This window comes from Pipistrellus hanaki, assembly GCF_964339955.1.
Source record: "Pipistrellus hanaki genome assembly, chromosome: 6".
In the NCBI taxonomy this organism is placed as follows: Eukaryota; Metazoa; Chordata; class Mammalia; order Chiroptera; family Vespertilionidae; genus Pipistrellus; species Pipistrellus hanaki.
The window spans coordinates 29758264-29775832 of NC_140508.1; the positions used below are offsets into that span (position 1 = coordinate 29758264).

The 17569-nt window shown below is 39.4% G+C and overlaps 1 protein-coding gene across 4 annotated transcripts in view; it reads left to right on the top strand.

The window, feature by feature from the left end:
- Positions 1–5579: 5579 nt before the first annotated feature.
- Positions 5580–17569, top strand: part of GPCPD1 (glycerophosphocholine phosphodiesterase 1) — a 63932-nt gene continuing 51942 nt past the window's right edge. For 2 of the 4 annotated variants that reach the window (XM_084886806.1, XM_084886805.1), the window contains exons 1-3: positions 5583–5776; positions 12532–12608; positions 14382–14478. Coding sequence is in view for 2 of the 4 variants with exons in the window: in XM_084886805.1 (XP_084742931.1) it covers positions 14412–14478 (67 nt within the window). In the remaining 2 variants the exon portion in view is untranslated. Of the gene's footprint in view, positions 5777–12531; positions 12609–14381; positions 14479–17569 lie in introns of all 4 variants that reach the window. The other 2 variants (XR_014795238.1, XM_084886804.1) reach the window with 2 other exon arrangements.

A 17569-nucleotide genomic window follows, 5' to 3' on the forward strand; every position in this document is an offset into this window, starting at 1 on the left:
GACGGGTTTTAAAGGCTGGGGGGCTGCTCTAACTGGTTGGGGTTTTTAGGGATCTCTTAGAGGAGGATCAATAGAATATTCATCAGCTTTATGTTGATTTACCAAAATGAGATTTATTCCCTTATCTTCATCTGTCCTTGGGCGTGTTTGGTAAATGGCACTAATTGGATTTCTGCTATCTCCCAAAGTAGGGTAACTTTAACTATTTACTCTTAAGTGTCCCAGGTTTAGGAAAGATAGGATTTACTAGATGGCTGAAAAATGCTTGGCATCTAGATTTTCTAGATGGCTGCAAACTGCTGTTTAACTATCTCAGTTTCCCTATTTTGCTAGTCTTGGCTTACTGGCCTGTCTTACTGATATGCCAAGGTTTGGGGTTTGATCCCCTCTCAGAGCATATATAATAATCAACCAATGAATACATAAATAAATGTAACAACACATTTCTCTCTTTTTCTCAAAAATCAATCAATCAATAAAAATTTAAAAAACAGGTAAAGAAATCTAATGGGCTCTAACTGGTTTGGCTCAGTGGATAGAGTGTAGACCTACAGAATGAAGGTCCTAGGTTCCATTCCCATCAAAGGCATGTACTTCAGTTGTAGGCTCAATTCCTGGCCCTGGTCTGGGTGAGTGGGGGACACATCACCCACATTGATGTTTCTCTCACTATCTCTTCCCCTCCCTTCCACTCCCTAAAAATCAATGAAAAAAAATATATCCTTGAGTGAGGATTAACTAACTACGTAACAAACTAACTAACTAAGAAATCTATTCTTATCTTTAACCATGTGCTGGGAATGAGGGATTGAATAGGACCTGGGCACACACAAAACTCCTTTAACCCTAAACTTTTCAGGGACACCTTCCTTTATTCTTTTGGAAATAAATGTGCTGCGTGGCTCAGGTCGTTGTCTGTCTCTCCAACAAAAAGGGCAGCGACCCACCCGGGACCCAACTTTGAATCTAAAACAAACGAACAAACAAACAAACAAGAAATCTAAAGGATAAATTATTATAGGTTGATTATCTATGCAATTAGTTTGTCACAATTCAGTGAAATAAGATGGGTATTGCCTTATTTCACCCATTCTAAAGTTTTCCTTTTATAATTTTACCCTGCAAAATCACTGGTGGCCAGGCAGCTGTTCTGATATACTTGTTTTCCCCTGGGCTTACTTGAATGTGTCTGTTTTTCCTGCTGGCATGACTAAGGACTATAATCCCTGGGTGTCTCAGTGTAAAACCATTTGAGGACCATTTGAAGATGGAGGAGAAGTACTGGCTATTGTCTATAGACCTTCATTGATACCTTCTCTTGGGATAAAAAATAGGAATGTCATGAAAACTTGCCCAATGGGAATCATTGACTTGGACAAACTCCCAGGGATATTACTTGAGCACTTAAAATATGCTACATCATTAATGGTATTGGATAATATTGTTTAGAAAAACAAAAACTTTGCAATATTATCCAGGGTTGAACTATCAATGTGAAGAAGTTTGAGAGATACCTAAGCAAATTATTTCACTTGTATTTTCTTTTGCACTAGTATGCATGCATAACAACATTTATGCCCCATGGGTATAAAAGAATACTTTTAGTAAGTAAAGTGAAACATTCTAAGTTGTAAGAAAGTGTGTCATGGCATAGTTTAAAGGGCAGCACTTCTTAAAATTTTTAGTACTGTCTCATTGTAGACTTCTTCGATTTGATGAAACTGGTAGTTCCTTTAAGAACTGAGGTTTGGTGAAGGCCTGGGAGGGATGTAAGCATTAGGGAGCAGCAGGTAATATGTTAGGTGCTGGTGCCTTCTCAAACTTCTCCTGAAACATAAACATGTGGTGTTCAAATTCCCATAGCTCTGGGGAAGAAAAAGATCATTTTCTTCCTGCCATTGGAATCTGTTCCTCTCCAGACTTTTTGACCCTTTGATGTGTTTGAGAGCTTGGAAAGCAATACACCAGAAAAGTTGCAACCAATTTTAAATAAGTTTAAAGGTTCACATTTGAGGCACCTACACAGCTTTGGAAATCATCAATTCCCTTGGTTTCCTCCATATAGGATTAATTTTTACATGAAAGAAAAATCAATTGCAAAATAACTATAACTGTTATGTCACCTACACGAAGAATAAGTAGTGCATACTGTAATTTGGGAAATTACATAGATTAATGAAGAAGAAATGAAAGTATGGATTTGTTAACAAAAACATTTGAACCTGTAAAGAATTTTTGTGAGTTTATTTGAGCCAAACTGTTAACAATTGCTGGAAAGCAGAATCTCAATGTATTGAGATAATGCTCAGAGAATAGCAGTTTTTCACTTTGTTTTAAGCATTACAATCAAAGGAGGAGACTTAAGTGGGTCACATGAAATCCATTGGTGATAGATTAAAGAGGTGGGAGAAAGCAAAGGTGAGGGGGGGGGAACGTCTGGGATTGGATAAAAAGTAAAATGATAGACATATACTTATTTTACTTAGATGGGTACTGGATAGTTAACAGTCAACAAGTAATGTGATAACAATGACTACCCACTATAAACTGTTTTTAGATAAAGTTTTAATTTCGGACCATCCTTTGTGGTTACTTTAGATCTTTGAGTTTGCAAGACTGCCATGCAGGCCTTTCCTGAGCTTGTCAGTTTAGCAGATTATACATTTGAGGAGCAGAACTACTAGTGAGGTAAGTGAAACAGACAAAATTGATAGTGTTTTGGGTCTGGCAATAGAGCAATTGTGGAATATTTCAGGAGAATGCTTACAATATTTTCAAGGAATGATCAAGAGATAAGTACAAACAATCAAACTTTTTTAATCCAAGTCATACTGAAAATTACTGGGAGAAGAATCAACCCAAAACCGAGCTGGTGGCATCCTTCAAATATGTATAATACTTCTGTCATTACAGTCGGATTTAGGGAAGGAGCATGGATTAGGTCCATCAACTTGACCTATGAACATTAGGCAAGTAATTGTTTGACTAAATGGCGATTACAGGAAAATAAAGATCTGTAATAAACACTTCAAGGAAGCAAACTTGTATGAAAGAAATTCATCATTGTGGTATGACTAACAGTAATAAAATAAACTCCAAGCTATTAGGAAATGTGCAAGAGCAGAGTTTAACAGATAATGGTACATAATTAGGAGGACATTTTAATTCTTTAAGAAATGTGAGACCCCTGGTTCCAGAGATCCTCAATGTTGTTTTTTTTTTTTATCTTGAACCCCTCCTTGAATCTGGTGAAAAACATGAACACTGTCTCAGAATAATTTTTGCATGAGTACAAAATAAAACATATAGAATCATGGGAGTCAACTGTAAAAAAAAAAAAAGAAAGAAAAGAAAAAAAGGTAAAGAAAAGAAAAGAAAAAAAGAAAGAAAAGAAATGTGGAATTAAAATAAATGCCATCAAAAAAAAACACATTGCATTGGCCCTAGCTGGTTTGACTCAAAGGATAGAGTGTTCACCTGCAGACCAAAGATTCCTGAGTTCAAATTCCGATCAAGAGCACGTATCTCAGTTGCAGTCTTCTTCTTGGTTCAGCTCCTGGTCAGGGCTGAGTGCAGGAGGCAACATAGTCAATACATTTCTCTGTGTTTTCCTCTCTCTAAAAATCAATGGGAAAATATCCTCAGGTGAGGATTAAATCACACACACAAGCCCTAGCCAATTTGGCTCAGTGGATAGAATGTCGGCCTGTAGACTGAAGGGTCCCGGGTTCAATTCCAATTAAGGGCACATGCCCTGCTGTAGGCTCCATCCCCAATAGAGGGAGTGCAGGAGGCAGCAGATCAATGATTCCCTTTCATCATTGATTTTTCTATCTCTCCCCCCCTCCCCTTCCTCTCTGAAATCAATAAAAATTCTATATAATAAAGAGGTAATATGCAAATTGACCATCACCCCAACACACAAGAGAGTCACCCCCATGTGGACACAATATGGCTGCAGTTGGGGCAATCAGGCCACCAGGGGAGTGTAGTTGGGAGGGACCAGGCCTGCAGGGGAGGGAAGTTGGGAGGAACCAGTCCTACAGGGAAGGACAGTTGGGAGGGACCTGGCCTGTAGGGGAGGGCAGTTGGGAGCAATCAAGCCTGCAGGGAGGGCAGTTGGGGGGGGACCAGGCCTGCAGGGGAGGACAGTTAGGGGCAATCAGGCCTGCAGGGGAGCAGTTAAGTATCAATTAGGCTGGCAGGGTAGTGGTTAGGGGGTGATCAGGCTGACAGGCAGAGGGGGTTAGGGGTAATCAGGCAGGCAGGCAGGCAAGCGGTTGGGAGTCAGTAGGCCTGGGTGGTGAGAGGGATCCCAGATTGGGGAGGGTGCAGGCTGGGCTGAAGGACTCTCCTCCCCTCCCCCATGCACGAATTTCATGCACTGGGCCTCTAGTGTATTATATATAAAACACACACAAACCATTGCATCATTTGCCTATAGCAAAGACAGCACTTAATAATTATTTATTAACTGAATGGATGACATCGTCAGAAATGTCAGGGATTTAATTCAAGCTCAGATATCAAATGTGGTCTATCAAAGCTGTCTAAAGCTAAAGTTCATCTAAACCAAACACATCAGTAGGCTCATTCCAACCAAGTTACAACTCAAGCTATCTCCCTTATGTGTCCTTCAATATTCCCTAAAAAAGTGTTTTTTGTTTTTTCCCCCAGTATTTCACTGATTTAAGGAATCAGTTAACATAGCTTTTATGTTCATGGTTAGCCAGAGATTAAATTTGATGCTGGAAAGGTAACAATTTAAGTTAGATACCTAGCAAATGCTGATCAATTGTCCTGAGACCATCAAAGGAGAGAAAAAAAAAACCCTCCTTTTTTGTTTGTTTGTTTGTTTTGTGTTTTGGTGGGGCCGATTTTTTTTTTTTTTTAAATAAATGACTGCATCTTTGGCAGAGAATTTTTCTAGCTTTCAGAAAAGTTCCTTTAAAGTTTAATTTGCTTAAAATAACCTAGGGATCTTGTTATGCATATTCGATTGGGCAGGTCTGGGACGGTCCTGACACTGCAGTTTTGGCCGTTCCCAAATGATGCCGCAGGCTTTACACCACGCTTTGCTTTGCCAAAGTTATAAATTCTTAACCGCCTTAAGTCACCCAATCCTCAATTTCAACATTATTTTTTTTTGTTTTTATTTTTTTACTTTTTTTTTTTTTTCGCTTTCAACTTTAAAATGTGGTCCACATGTGCTTGTTTTGCAAGAGAAAATTTCCAGAAAACATCTGGCCTGCTAATTTTCTTCACCTTTGCAAGGGGGAAACAATGCAGTTCAGATGTCCATCTCCAGCCTCCGCACTTGGTGATCTCCAACGGGCTCTGGGGCGAAGGAACCCGGCCATGATCGAGGGCCAGGTCTCCCCTGTGTCGCTGCAAGAAAACACAGACCGGCCGGCGGGAGCCCGCCCAGGGGATGCCCCGCGACCCCTGCCGCTGACGCCACTCTTTTCCAGGAACCCACAGCCCGCCCCACCCCGCGCGGCCGCCGATTGGCCGGGACGGCGCCGGGCGTGACGCAAGGCCCCGCCCCGCCGTCCGTCCGGCCCCGCCCCCCGCGGGGTGGCCCGGCGGTTTGGTCTGGAGCAGCTGAAACCGGTTTGAGCGCAGCCGCCTTCTGCAGCCGGGCGACGCCGCGGGCCGCCTTGGGGAGCGCTGGCGAGGCGCGGACGCCCGGAGCCCGGCAGCTCGGCCCGCGGCACTCGCTCTCCGGCGCGGCGGCGGCGGCGGCGGCGGGGACCCGCGGACGCGGACCCGGCAGGTGAGTCGGCCGCCGGGAGCTCGGTGCGGGGGCCGGGGCGGCCCACTCACGTGGCAGCCGAGCTGTCAGGGCGGCCCGGGCCGGGGACGCGGCGGGGCGGGGGGTGCGGCGCCGGGACCGGCGGCGGCGGAGTCGAGGGGTTGGGCGGGCTGTGTCCCCCCCCAGCCCGGGCCGGGCACCGCCTGCCGGGGAAACACCGGTTTGGACGTTCCCTTCGGTAAGTCGGTGGGGAGCATCTTTATTCCACTTTTATTGTTTGCTGGCTGCCTCGTTTCCGCGGGGCTGTCTGTCGAGCGCTTAAGTTCCTCTCTGGGGGAAAAAAAAATAAATTGTGAAGTCTTTTCGATAAATCAGAATGCAAAGAGCATAGGAATCCCCGGGAGTATAGGGAGGACCGAGTTAAGGAGCAAAGACCCAAAAATGCGGCTGAAGCGCCCTCACCCACAGCGGGTCCCTGCCCGCCGCCACCATCGATCCCCAAGTCGCGGTGTTTTGACAGCCGCTTCTTTTCTGAAAGTGCCCGGCCACGAGGTCTAGGCCATGCCTGGGCACTCCAGTTATTCCAAGAAACCAGAGTGCCGTACTCTCTCCCAGGAAAAGGATCCAGGAATAGATAGCCTGCAGTGCCCTCGCTGCAGCGTTCAGACTGCATGCAGCTTTCTCGCCGGAGCTCTGCTTTCTCCGACGCTCTTTGGTTTGCCGTGATGAGATCTGGGGAGAAAAAGCCTTCATCCATTCGGGGCTTCGCCAGCCCCTCCTGCTACTCCACCGCCTGGTCCATAGCAAGTCTCTGCCATGAATTCAGTCGTGTGATCGGCAGAGAATTCTTTCACCTTGAGGCAGCTGTTGAGTCTGATGTAGCACCAACATAGGGGAACTGATGGCATCAGGCAGGATGTTTGGGACCTGATGATGTTGGGGTGTTTTGTTTTTGTTTTTCTTAAAAAAATTTTTATGATGTCTTCTTTATACTAGTCTTTCAAGGTCCCCATTTTTTCCTCCCAGCTCCTACCCTCTGCTCCTCCCCTTCATGTTTCTCCATCTTGCTACATTTCTGACAGTTATGACTTGGCTAAAAAGTAAATACAAGTTATCAGTACTTTTTCCAGCTCCTAATGTGCTGGCTACAAAGAACGCAATATAAACAGGTAAAACTGCGCAAGGTCCTATCTGTTTGTGATTTGGGAGAGCTCTGGCCGGGTACACGTGATCCCCAGTCAGGACATATTCAAGAAGCTACCAATAAAGGCATAAATAAGTGGCACAGCAAATTGATGTTTGATTCTTTCTCTCTCTAAAAAAATTTTTTTAAAAATTTATTTACAAAAGAACTAAGGCGAACCAATATTCTAGACAAAATTAGACTTAGAAAAGTTGGGACTCAAAGAAATAATGACCACAAAATAAAACTCACAGTGGCAAAGTGAGTAAAATTTTTATGTACAGAAAGCAGATTGATGAATCAAATCTTTGCTTACAACTTAACGAGGAAAAAATATGAAATATATATAAAAAGGGAAACCATTTGGAAAGACTTGATTGCGTTGTTTAGAAAGTGATTAAGGAATTAACTTGGCTTAATGAAATCCAGAAATGCTTTCTTAATAAAAATCTCTTCATGTCTGCAGCCATTTTACTAAAACTTTGCTGGTCAGAGTAGTGGGATCATAATGGTCCTCCATGGAATGAGTAGAAATTAACTCAGGAAAACGTAGGTATTTCCGATAGTCCTTTCTGACAGGCAGTTATGATACTCAAAGCTGTTGGTGTTTTGGAAAGAGCAAAGAGAATCGGAAACAGCTTTTTCTTTGAAGAAAAAAAATTGGGGGAAAGGAAAAACAGTGAGAGATGTTCTTTTTGGACAGAGAAACATGCTTTAGCTAAAAATATTCTTTAATTTAGCTCTAAGTTAAAATGTTCTTATACCTTGGTTTGCTTAAATCTCCTTTTTGTCCCCTAAGCTGGTAAACTAGTAAGGTCACAGATTGGAGTAGTTTCTTTGACTAAAAGTAGAGAGTAACATTTATTTTGCTAGGCAGTGTAAACTCAAATATTTTAGAATGTAAGTTGCAACTCATATTTTGCTAGTTGGCTTGAGTCTTTAAAAAATATTAAAGTAGTGTTAAATGCTACTCAAAATCTCAGGTAAGAATGCTGTTTAATATTTATCTAAAAGCACGAAGTGGAGGTTATATTTAAAAACCAAAAATCTTGTCAGGAAGCACAGTCTATAAAAGAATGATAGGTGAGTTGATTAAATGATATATAACATTACATACACAGCTCATGTATGTAGCATTTTTCATCTTATTTTATGTATATTTGGAAGACTTCCTCCTGTTCAAGGTTTTTTGTTTTGTTTTCATGAAGAGGAAGTGTTATTGGGTGTGTAAATTTTGTGTTTTCACCACAGAACAGTATTTTACTTAGTCACCACTGTTTTTGTGATAGCTGGTGCTTGGGTGCTCCAATCCTGCACCAGAATTTTGGCTTCTGTCCACAATCAAGTAAACTGCTGTAGCAGCAGCTCCCTGGCTTTTATTGGTATGGTATTAAACTGGGGAGATGGGGTGGAAATTAAACTTTTGGCAATATAAGTGGAAGATGATGCTTTTTTGACATTTGAGGAAGTTTTATGGGGTTATCTTTGTGTTTTTATAGTACATTTACTGCAGCTGTGTCCAGCCAAGTTACTATAGTCATTCTTAAAAACAACCTTAAGAACAAGAGACTCAGTTTTAATGACCAATTGATTTCCTTTTTATTAAATTAAATTTAGATAATTTTCTCATTTAATGCAGTAGAGATCTAGAGATAATTTTGTATCAGTTGTTAAATTTAATGCATGGGAATAATTACATCTGATTTCCCTAAAATTGGTTAAAATAGTATTCACCTATTGATCAATTTTGAATAACTGTGTACTATAATTATGTGGAGAAGTCTCTTCTTAGTTAAGAACTGTGGTAGTAAACACTGGGTGAAAGTATGTTATTGGTTGAGGTTGAGGTTGTTTATTCAGCAGTTTTGCTAGATAATGGAGCTTTTGCTGTGTCTCAAAATTAATTCAATAACAAAATTTGAGCTTTTTTGCTAGCCTTAAGGTTTCTTTTGTATATAAATTTAAATGGAAGATTGCAATGCTTCAATAAGCCATTTTATTAATTAGAAAAGGAAATATTTGTACTCAGTATTACATACTCAGATTCATATCAGATGTCATGTTAAAAGAGAATTTTTTAATATATATGTTTTTTAATATATTTTCTTGATTTCAGAGAGAAAAGGAGAGGGAGAGAGAAACATCATTGATGAGAGAGCCGTTGATTGGCTGCTCCTGCACTCCCCCTACTGGGAAGTGAGCTCATAACCCTAGCATTTGCTCTTGACCTGAATTGAACCATGGGCCCTTCAGTCTGCAGGCTGATAACTCTATCCACTGAGCCAAATCAGCTAGGGCAAAAGAGAACTACTATTAAGATTTTGGATAATAATTGGTTATTTGGAGAGGTTAACAATCAAGGTATTTTTAGATTGAGGATATTCTTCAGCAGTGCTAGAACTGAATCTATGTGCTTTAAATAAATATTTACTCTTAGAAAGTACTAGTAGATTAGGGCCCTGGGAACTCGCAGGAGGCAACCAGTTTTTCTCTCGTCTTTCCTTCTCTCTCCCACTCTCTAAAAAAACACACAAAACACTGGAAATAGCCTCGGGTAAAGATTAACAACCACAACAAAAAGTAGATTAGATAGAGGAAGCGAGAGTGGAGAGAGAGATAGAAACATCAATGATGAGAGAGAATCATCCATCGGCTGCCACCCGCACTCTCCCCACTGGGGGATCGAGTTGGCAACCCCAGGCATGTGCCCTTTGCCGGAATCGAACCTGGGACCCTTCAGTCCACAGGCTCTATCCACTGAGCCAAAACAGCCAGCGCTAGATTAGATATTTTAGAAACTATTTTGATCAAGAACAGATTTTTCTCCAGTGCAGAGTCTTGGGTTTTCTAAATAAATGGTCAAGTTGCTAAATAGGGAAGTCTTTATCCAAGTATAACTTAAAACACATTGACTGATGGTCCTGTTTATACATATTTAACATTTACATTTTATGATTTATGTAAATGGGGTGATATATAGTTTATAGCTAACAATCAGCCTGGACTCCTTAAAAATTTTTTTTTAAATTTATTGATTTTTTTTTTTTTTTAAAGGGAGAGATGCACTTGTTATTCCATTTATGTATATAGCATTCGTTGGTTGATTCTTATATGTGCCCTGACTGGAGATCCAACCTGCAACCCTGCTGCTGTAGGACATTGCTCCAACAAACTTAAGCCATACAGCTATTGTGAGCCTCCACTCTTGATCTCCATAGCTGCCCCCTGAAGATACAAATTAGAGATCAGGTTTCTCAGTCTCAGCCCTGTTGATATTTGGAGTTGGTCAGTTATATGTGGAGAGCTGTTCTGTGTGCATTCTATGGTGTTTAGTAGCTCCTGGCCTCTACCCACTAGATGCCAGGAACATCTCCCCGGATTGGTTTTGGTGCCATAAATGTCTCTCGACATTTGGAGGGCAAAATTGCCTCCAAGTGTGAGCAGACTTATAGTTGCCAGGTGAGAGGGGAATTGGAGGGTGATGAAAAAAGTGAAGGGATTAAGAAGTACAAATTGGTAGTCACAAAACAGTCACAGAAACAGCATAGGGAATGTAGTCAATTGTGATAACTGTATAGTAACAGGCAGGTACTAGACTTATCAATCAGAGGGATTACTTCATAAGTTATATTAATATCTAGCCATTAGGCTGTATACCTGAAATGAATATAATACTGAATGTTGGCTATAATTGAAATATTTAAAAATGAGCTGTATTTTCACTTCATAAAAATTAAAAAAAAAAAGCCTCCAGTAAGAATCACTGCTATATATAGATCGATATCACACTGCCTTGTCTTAGAAGTGTCATAGCAGTATTTATTAAATAACCATTTTAGAATAGTGCTTGTGTTCACAGGGAGCCAAGAAAAAACAAAGGGGAAATAGAAGAATAAATGCCTTTGAAAGGTTCTTTAGGACTTAGGTATATGCCCTGACTGGGAATCGAACTTGCAGTCTTGTAGTGTATGGGACAACACTCCAACCAACTGAGCCATCTGGCTAAGGCATGTTCTTTCTATATTTAAATTCTATAACCTTCTTGAGAATTGACATTATATATTTAAAAAGAACCCTATTTCCTATCATCCCTCAGGTACTTAAATTAGAGGATGGTAAACAGATTGATTTGGCTGGGAGAAATAGCAAAGAAGTGAAAATTCAGAGAGAGAAAAAATGTGGATAAGTGATTAAAAACATCAAAGGCTTAGGGGTTTAGATTTCTATAAATAATCAAAGTGATTCCAAGAATTTCGAGGTTTAGAAGCTAAAATACTGGTAGGAGAATTAGGATTATGAATGAAGCTCAAACTTTATTTATTTTTTAAAGATGCCAGCTATCACTACTTTTTTTTTTTTTTAATATATTTTATTGATTTTTTACAGAGAGGAAGGGAGAGGGATAGAGAGCTAGAAACGTCGTTGAGAGAGTAACATCGACCAGCTGCCTCTTGCACATCCCCTACTGGGGATGTGCCCGCAACCAATGTACATACCCTTGACCGGAATCGAACCCGGGACCTTTCAGTCCGCAGACCGACGCTCTACCACTGAGCCAAACCCGTTTCGGCTGAAGTTCAAGCTTTAGAAAGAAAAGCATATAAATACAGGGTTTGGTAATAAATTGCAAAGTTGATACTCTAAATTTAAGTCTGCAGCAGAACTGGACTTGATGGTCCTAAGGATAATAAAGAAAATCTGAAGAGTGACTTGTAGGGGAGGGTGTTTGGTTGTCATTAATTACGAGAAGCACATTCTCAAACTTGTTGTAGAACATGAATAGTTTGTTTAGTGGGTAATATTTTGGGTTTTTTTGGTTGTTTTCTTATTACTAAAGTTAAAATCTTTCTGTTAAGGTATAAATCCTCTCTTGAGCCTCTCTTTTTCTCTATCATTTTTTCCTTCCACCATAACATGGGCCTGGCCAGGAAAGATAGGTTGAGTTTAGAACAGCTGCTTATCAGAAGAGAAAGTATGTGACAGGAGAATCTGCATCCTTTAAAAAAAAAAATGGGGGGAAGGTCACATTTGCTTTGCAATTTTTTTTTTTTTTGCATTTAATATATATAGGCTCAATTCTGGCCACGTGGCCATTTTATTTTATTTATTTATTTTTATTTTTTTTATTGTTTGAAGTATTACAAATAGTGGTACATATGTCTCCTTATTTACCCCCCATTGACCTCCTCCCCCACCCCCACAGTGTCTCCATTGGTTATGCTTATATGCATGCATACAAATCCTTCGATTGATCTCTTACAGCCCCCTTCCCCCAATCTCCCCTGCCTTCCCACTGTAGTTTGGCAACTACAGTGGGAAGGCAGACTTGGCAGTCTGTTCAATGCTTCTTTGCCTCTGAATTTATTTTTCCCCCCATTGCTTTGCAATTTTTATGGTCCATATATTCTTATGGAACAGGCCTGTAACATTACAGTCCCTAAAACTTGCTAGGTATTTCCTAAGTAATTCAGTCTCTATATAAAGTCTGTGAAGTCTTTTGCTAACAAGTTAAAATTCATTTTTGTTTTTGTATAGATGTCTAGAGCTAACATTTCCATATATTATAAATGACATCTTCTCTTTTTCTTCCTAGCCCGACATCCTCAAATAAATCCATCAGAATGACACCTTCTCAGGTTACCTTTGAAATAAGAGGAACTCTGTTTCCAGGTATTGTAAATGAGCATTTTCCTTATCTGGTTTATCTTAAATATGGAGCTGTTGTTAGATGAAAATATCTTTATGGCTTGCCTGATACTACACATGTGCTTGGAACATAGTAAACGCAGGGAAAAAACAAACAAAAAACTCTTATTTTCAAAGAAAGCTGTGATTTAATTTTGCATATGACAAAGATAATCGGGCTATAATTTTTAAATAGCAAAAAACAAGGGAAATTTTGCTAGTGCAAGAAATTGGAAAAATACTTGTCTAATATAACTTTGTTCCCAATTTATAAGTTTATTTTTTATTTTTAGCTTCATTATATTTTTTTGCTGTCTACTTAAGCAGTGTGAAATAATTTTTATGTAAGATAGCATGTAAAAACAGTATCGTACCTGGGTTATATACTCCTTGTTTATCTGGCTATACTAGTCAGTTCCTCAAATCTGTTGCATTTCTTCTCTAGAACCATTGGGATTTTCTCAAATTATTTCCTCTAGATCTGTGCTGTGCCCCACTTACCTCTCTTTACTGTAATCTCCCATACTTTCAACTAGATTAAGGTCCCTATTTATCCTTTAAAAAATAAAAATCAGGGAAGGTATGATAACATAAATTTATTATAAGAAATCTGATTACTTTAGAGGATTTAAGTATTTCAAATATTTTGACATACTCAATCACCCTGTGCTTTACAAAACATGTGTATTTAGAACTCTGAAAACTCCTGAATGACTCTCATACCTATAATTTTAGTTAAGTTTTATAGCCCAAGCTTACAAAATGCTCATGCTGGTGGCTAAACCAACTGTAATTCTAGTTTTTCCAGAGTAGTGCCTAAAGCTAGAAACCTAGCTATTAGAATGTGGAGAAATTTGTTATTTTTCTTTATGAATTTTAATTATATTAATTCAGAAAGTGTTGATATAAGTCAAAGACTTCCGTGTGTTTGTATCCAGAAAGGTGGTAGACTTTTAAAAAATATATATATATTATGGATTTCAGAGAGAAAGGGAGAGGGAGAGTGATAAATACATCAATGATGAGAGAATATTGATCACCTGCCTTCTGCATGCCCCCTACTGGGGACAGAGCTTGAAATCTGGGCATGTGCTTTGACAGGAATCAAACTGTGACCTCCTGGTTTATAGGTAGATGTGCAGCAACTGAACCACATCCGCCTTGCAGAAGGTTTAGACCTTTGCTAAATAAGTGAAATTTAGCAAATATAAATAACTATATGTTGGTTTGTGTTCTGATGAAAGTCAATTATTTTTATAAGGTGTATTAGATTTTTCAATGTCTATTTTTTTTTTTAGGATATTTATTGTTGTTACGTTGCTTCTGTCCCATTGATAATTTTCTTGATCTTTAACTTGTTAATAGCTACTGTTTGAATTTCAGGAAATATAAATTATTATCTCTTTAGAATACTTGTCTGCAGTTAGCGATTGCCCCTTTAAACTGGAAGTTGCCTAAAGGGCAGGAACTTGGTTTGATTACTTAGTCATCTTGGTGCTTTTTATTGGCTCAATAAATAGTTGAATAAATGAAAGTTCATTCCTCCACATCCCTCTTTTCTCTGGCTTTGGGCATGTAAAGGTAGGTCAAGTTAGTAACGCAGATGCTTGTGTAATACTCACATTTCCAGTGAGTGTCCTCCATCTTTGCTAAAGGGTACTCTGCATCTGGTCGAACTAATACAACTGACTGAGCTTTAAAACTAAAAGTGGAAACTTTTCTATTTATGCCACTGTAACTGGTGTTCTGTTTCTTTAGGAGAAGTTTTTGCTATATGTGGAAGCTGTGATGCTTTGGGAAACTGGAATCCTCAAAATGCTGTGGCTCTCCTTCCAGAGAATGAGACAGGTGAAAGGTAAGCATCAAAATGTCAGGTTACAGAATAATTGTAATATTCAGATTATAAATTGGGGGCCATCTAAGATGGCTTGGTATGTTTTTCTTTTAATTTTTATCAAAGTTATCACATGTACATAGATGATAAAGAGTGAAATAGCTTTACAAAGTTTACTGTGAGGAAAAAATTCATTTTCCTCAATTTCTACCTCTCAACCATTTTCAACTCTTGGTTGGTTTTTCAGATACCACCACATTTATAATTAATAGACTTATATTGCTATTTTTTTTCTTTTTTAACTTTTAGGCAGCATCTTTTGGTTTCTCAGTACATATTCTCTTTTTTTTTTTTTTTTAAATATATTTTATTGATTTTGTACAGAGAAGAAGGGAGAGAGATAGAGAGTTAGAAACATCGAGAGAGAGTCATCGATCAGCTGCCTCTTGCACACCCCCCACTGGGGATATGCCCGCAACCAAGGTACATGCCCTTGACCGGAATCGAACCCGGGACCCTTCAGTCCCCAAGCCGACGCTCTATCCATTGAGCCAAACCGGTCTCGGCTCAGTACATATTCTTGATAAAAGATTTAATTTTTGCTCTAAAGTAACTTTTTTCTCAGATGTGTATAGTATTAACTAAAAGTAACAGAATGGAACACATACTTGTTTAGATAGTTTAGCTAATATAATGAAATGAGTTCACTATGAACATTAAATACAGCACTAAACTTAGCATGGATGTGTTGGTGCATTGTGCTGGGAAAGGTAGATCTGTGTCTGTTTCAGTTCTGCAGTTAACTGTGGTCTTGGGCACATCTAATATATCTAGGTCTCGGTTACCTCATTTACACAGTAAAGGGGTTAGGATAGAATCAGTGAATGTCAACAAAGGTGGTTCTTCTCTACTTGGGAATATTTGGAAATGTTATGAGTTGTGTGTGTGTGTGTGTGTGTGTGTTGGGGGTGGGGTAGTGGTAAGGAGAGATGAGATTCTAAATAGCATATAAATACATGCAATACCCCTAGGGAGAAATACCAAATTTGGTGATTATGAAGCTCAAATTCTGTTTTCCTATGGAGTAAATGGGGCCTGTGGACTAGTGCTAGACAAAAACTTTTTTTTTTTTTTTAAATCAGTGCATGATGTGAGAAATACACACATTGAGAGCAAGCATTTGGAAATGTTTATAGCAGTTTGACATGCTAGGGCATCCATGCATATCACCATGGACACACTTTGTTGAATGGGTACTGTTGCAGGACAGGTTGGGTAAAACAAACGAGCAAATAAAAATGGCCTTTGAAGCAGATGGCTTGAGAAGCATTGATGGCAAAGCAAAGGAAAATAAAACAATACCCTAATGTAAGCTCTAAGGAAAAGAAGAACATAAAAATATATAGAATATCCTTGTCTATTTGTCATTCCAATTCTGAACCTAGTAATAGGGGTACATACACATTTTCTTAGCCACAAGTAAAGTTCCATTGAGAAATGATATTGGAATCACAGAGGAATGGGATGTTGAGTCTTTCAAGTGTCTATTTTTTCCTTGATTTTTCGAATCAGCTAGTTCTGTCAAGTGAGTCCTGTATTTTTCTGAACTGTTCCTAAAATACCCCTTTTCTCTGAACTTTTGAGCTTCCCCGGCACCTATCTTAAGTCCATTTCATCCAGCCTCATCAAAGTGATGTGAATAAAGTGAGGTAACACCTAACAACTTAAACTTATGAGACCAGCCATTTTTCACGTTGTTGGCATACACTGAAATATATTGATTCATATATAGCAGATAAACAGAGCTTCACAGCAGAAATGAAGTAGATAATACAAAATTATACAAGAAGATAATATAGCAGAGTGTTCTGTACCCCTTTTTCACAGAGTCTCTTAAGCCTCTTCCTACCTACAGGCTTGTGGTGACAAGAGCTCTGTTGGGTCTTTCTTTCTACATCCAGTTATTTTGGCATTGTTTCCTAACGATGCAGGAAATGTGAGTCACTTTGATTTTACTTGCTCTCCTTGTAGATTTTGGGGAAGGATTTGAGGACAATTTAAAATCAGGCAGGTGCACTAAACCTCATTGCCCCTCTTGCCTGATTTATTTTTAATTTCATCATCTTATGTTCATTCTTGCCCTCACTGAGCAGTGCTAGTTCATTTTTTACTTTGCTACATTTGCTTGGAGAACTAGAGTGAAAAAGACTTAATTGCTTTGCTTTTCATCTCTTTTCTTTATTTAGTGGTTGTTAATCAGGATAACTTCCGAGGGCTTTAAAAAAATACACCTACCTAATCCTGGCCAGTGTGGCTCAGTTGGTTGGCTATCATCCCGTGCACCAAAAGGTTGCTAGACTGATCCCTGCTTAGGGCACATGTCTGAGTCTTGAGCTTTATCCCTGGTAGGGGGCATGGAGAAGGTAGCCAATCCATGTTTTACTACTCTCACATTAGAGTCTCTCTCCCTCCCTTTTTCTTCCTCTCTTTCTAAAAATAAACTATTCTTTAAAAAGATATAGATATAGATATAGATATAGATATAGATATAGATATAGATATCCCTAGACCTTATTTCTGGATATTGAGAAATAATGCATCAGAGAGGGGGCCTCAGTATATTTTTCAAAGCTTCCCACCAGTTCTAGTGTGCACATCTGGGGTTAAGCTTACTGTTTTATGGATGAAACAGTACTGGAAATTTGCGCCCCCCCCCCCCCCCCCCCGTGTGTGTGTGTGTGTGTGTGTGTGTGTGTGTGTGTGTCTCTCTCTCTCTCTCTCTCTCTCTCTCTCTCTCTCTCTTTTGGTAGCAGAGATGGGAAATAAACTTCAACTTATAGTTGGTAGAATTTGCTTGGAGTCCTGTGTTGAAAATGATTCTGAGCCTATCAGGGAAAAGTAATTTGCTATTCTTGCTTTAGAGCAGTGATTCTCAACCAGCCATATATCCAGTGCCCTATGAGATTTTATCAAATTCCATATGATCAAGCTCTTCTCCAGACCTATGAAAGCAGAGACTCCCAGGAAAAAGTCAGGGTATATGTATTTTTTAACTACCATATTATTCTGATAGCTGAAGCTGAGACTGGGTGACAGCTGGCTGTGGATATTT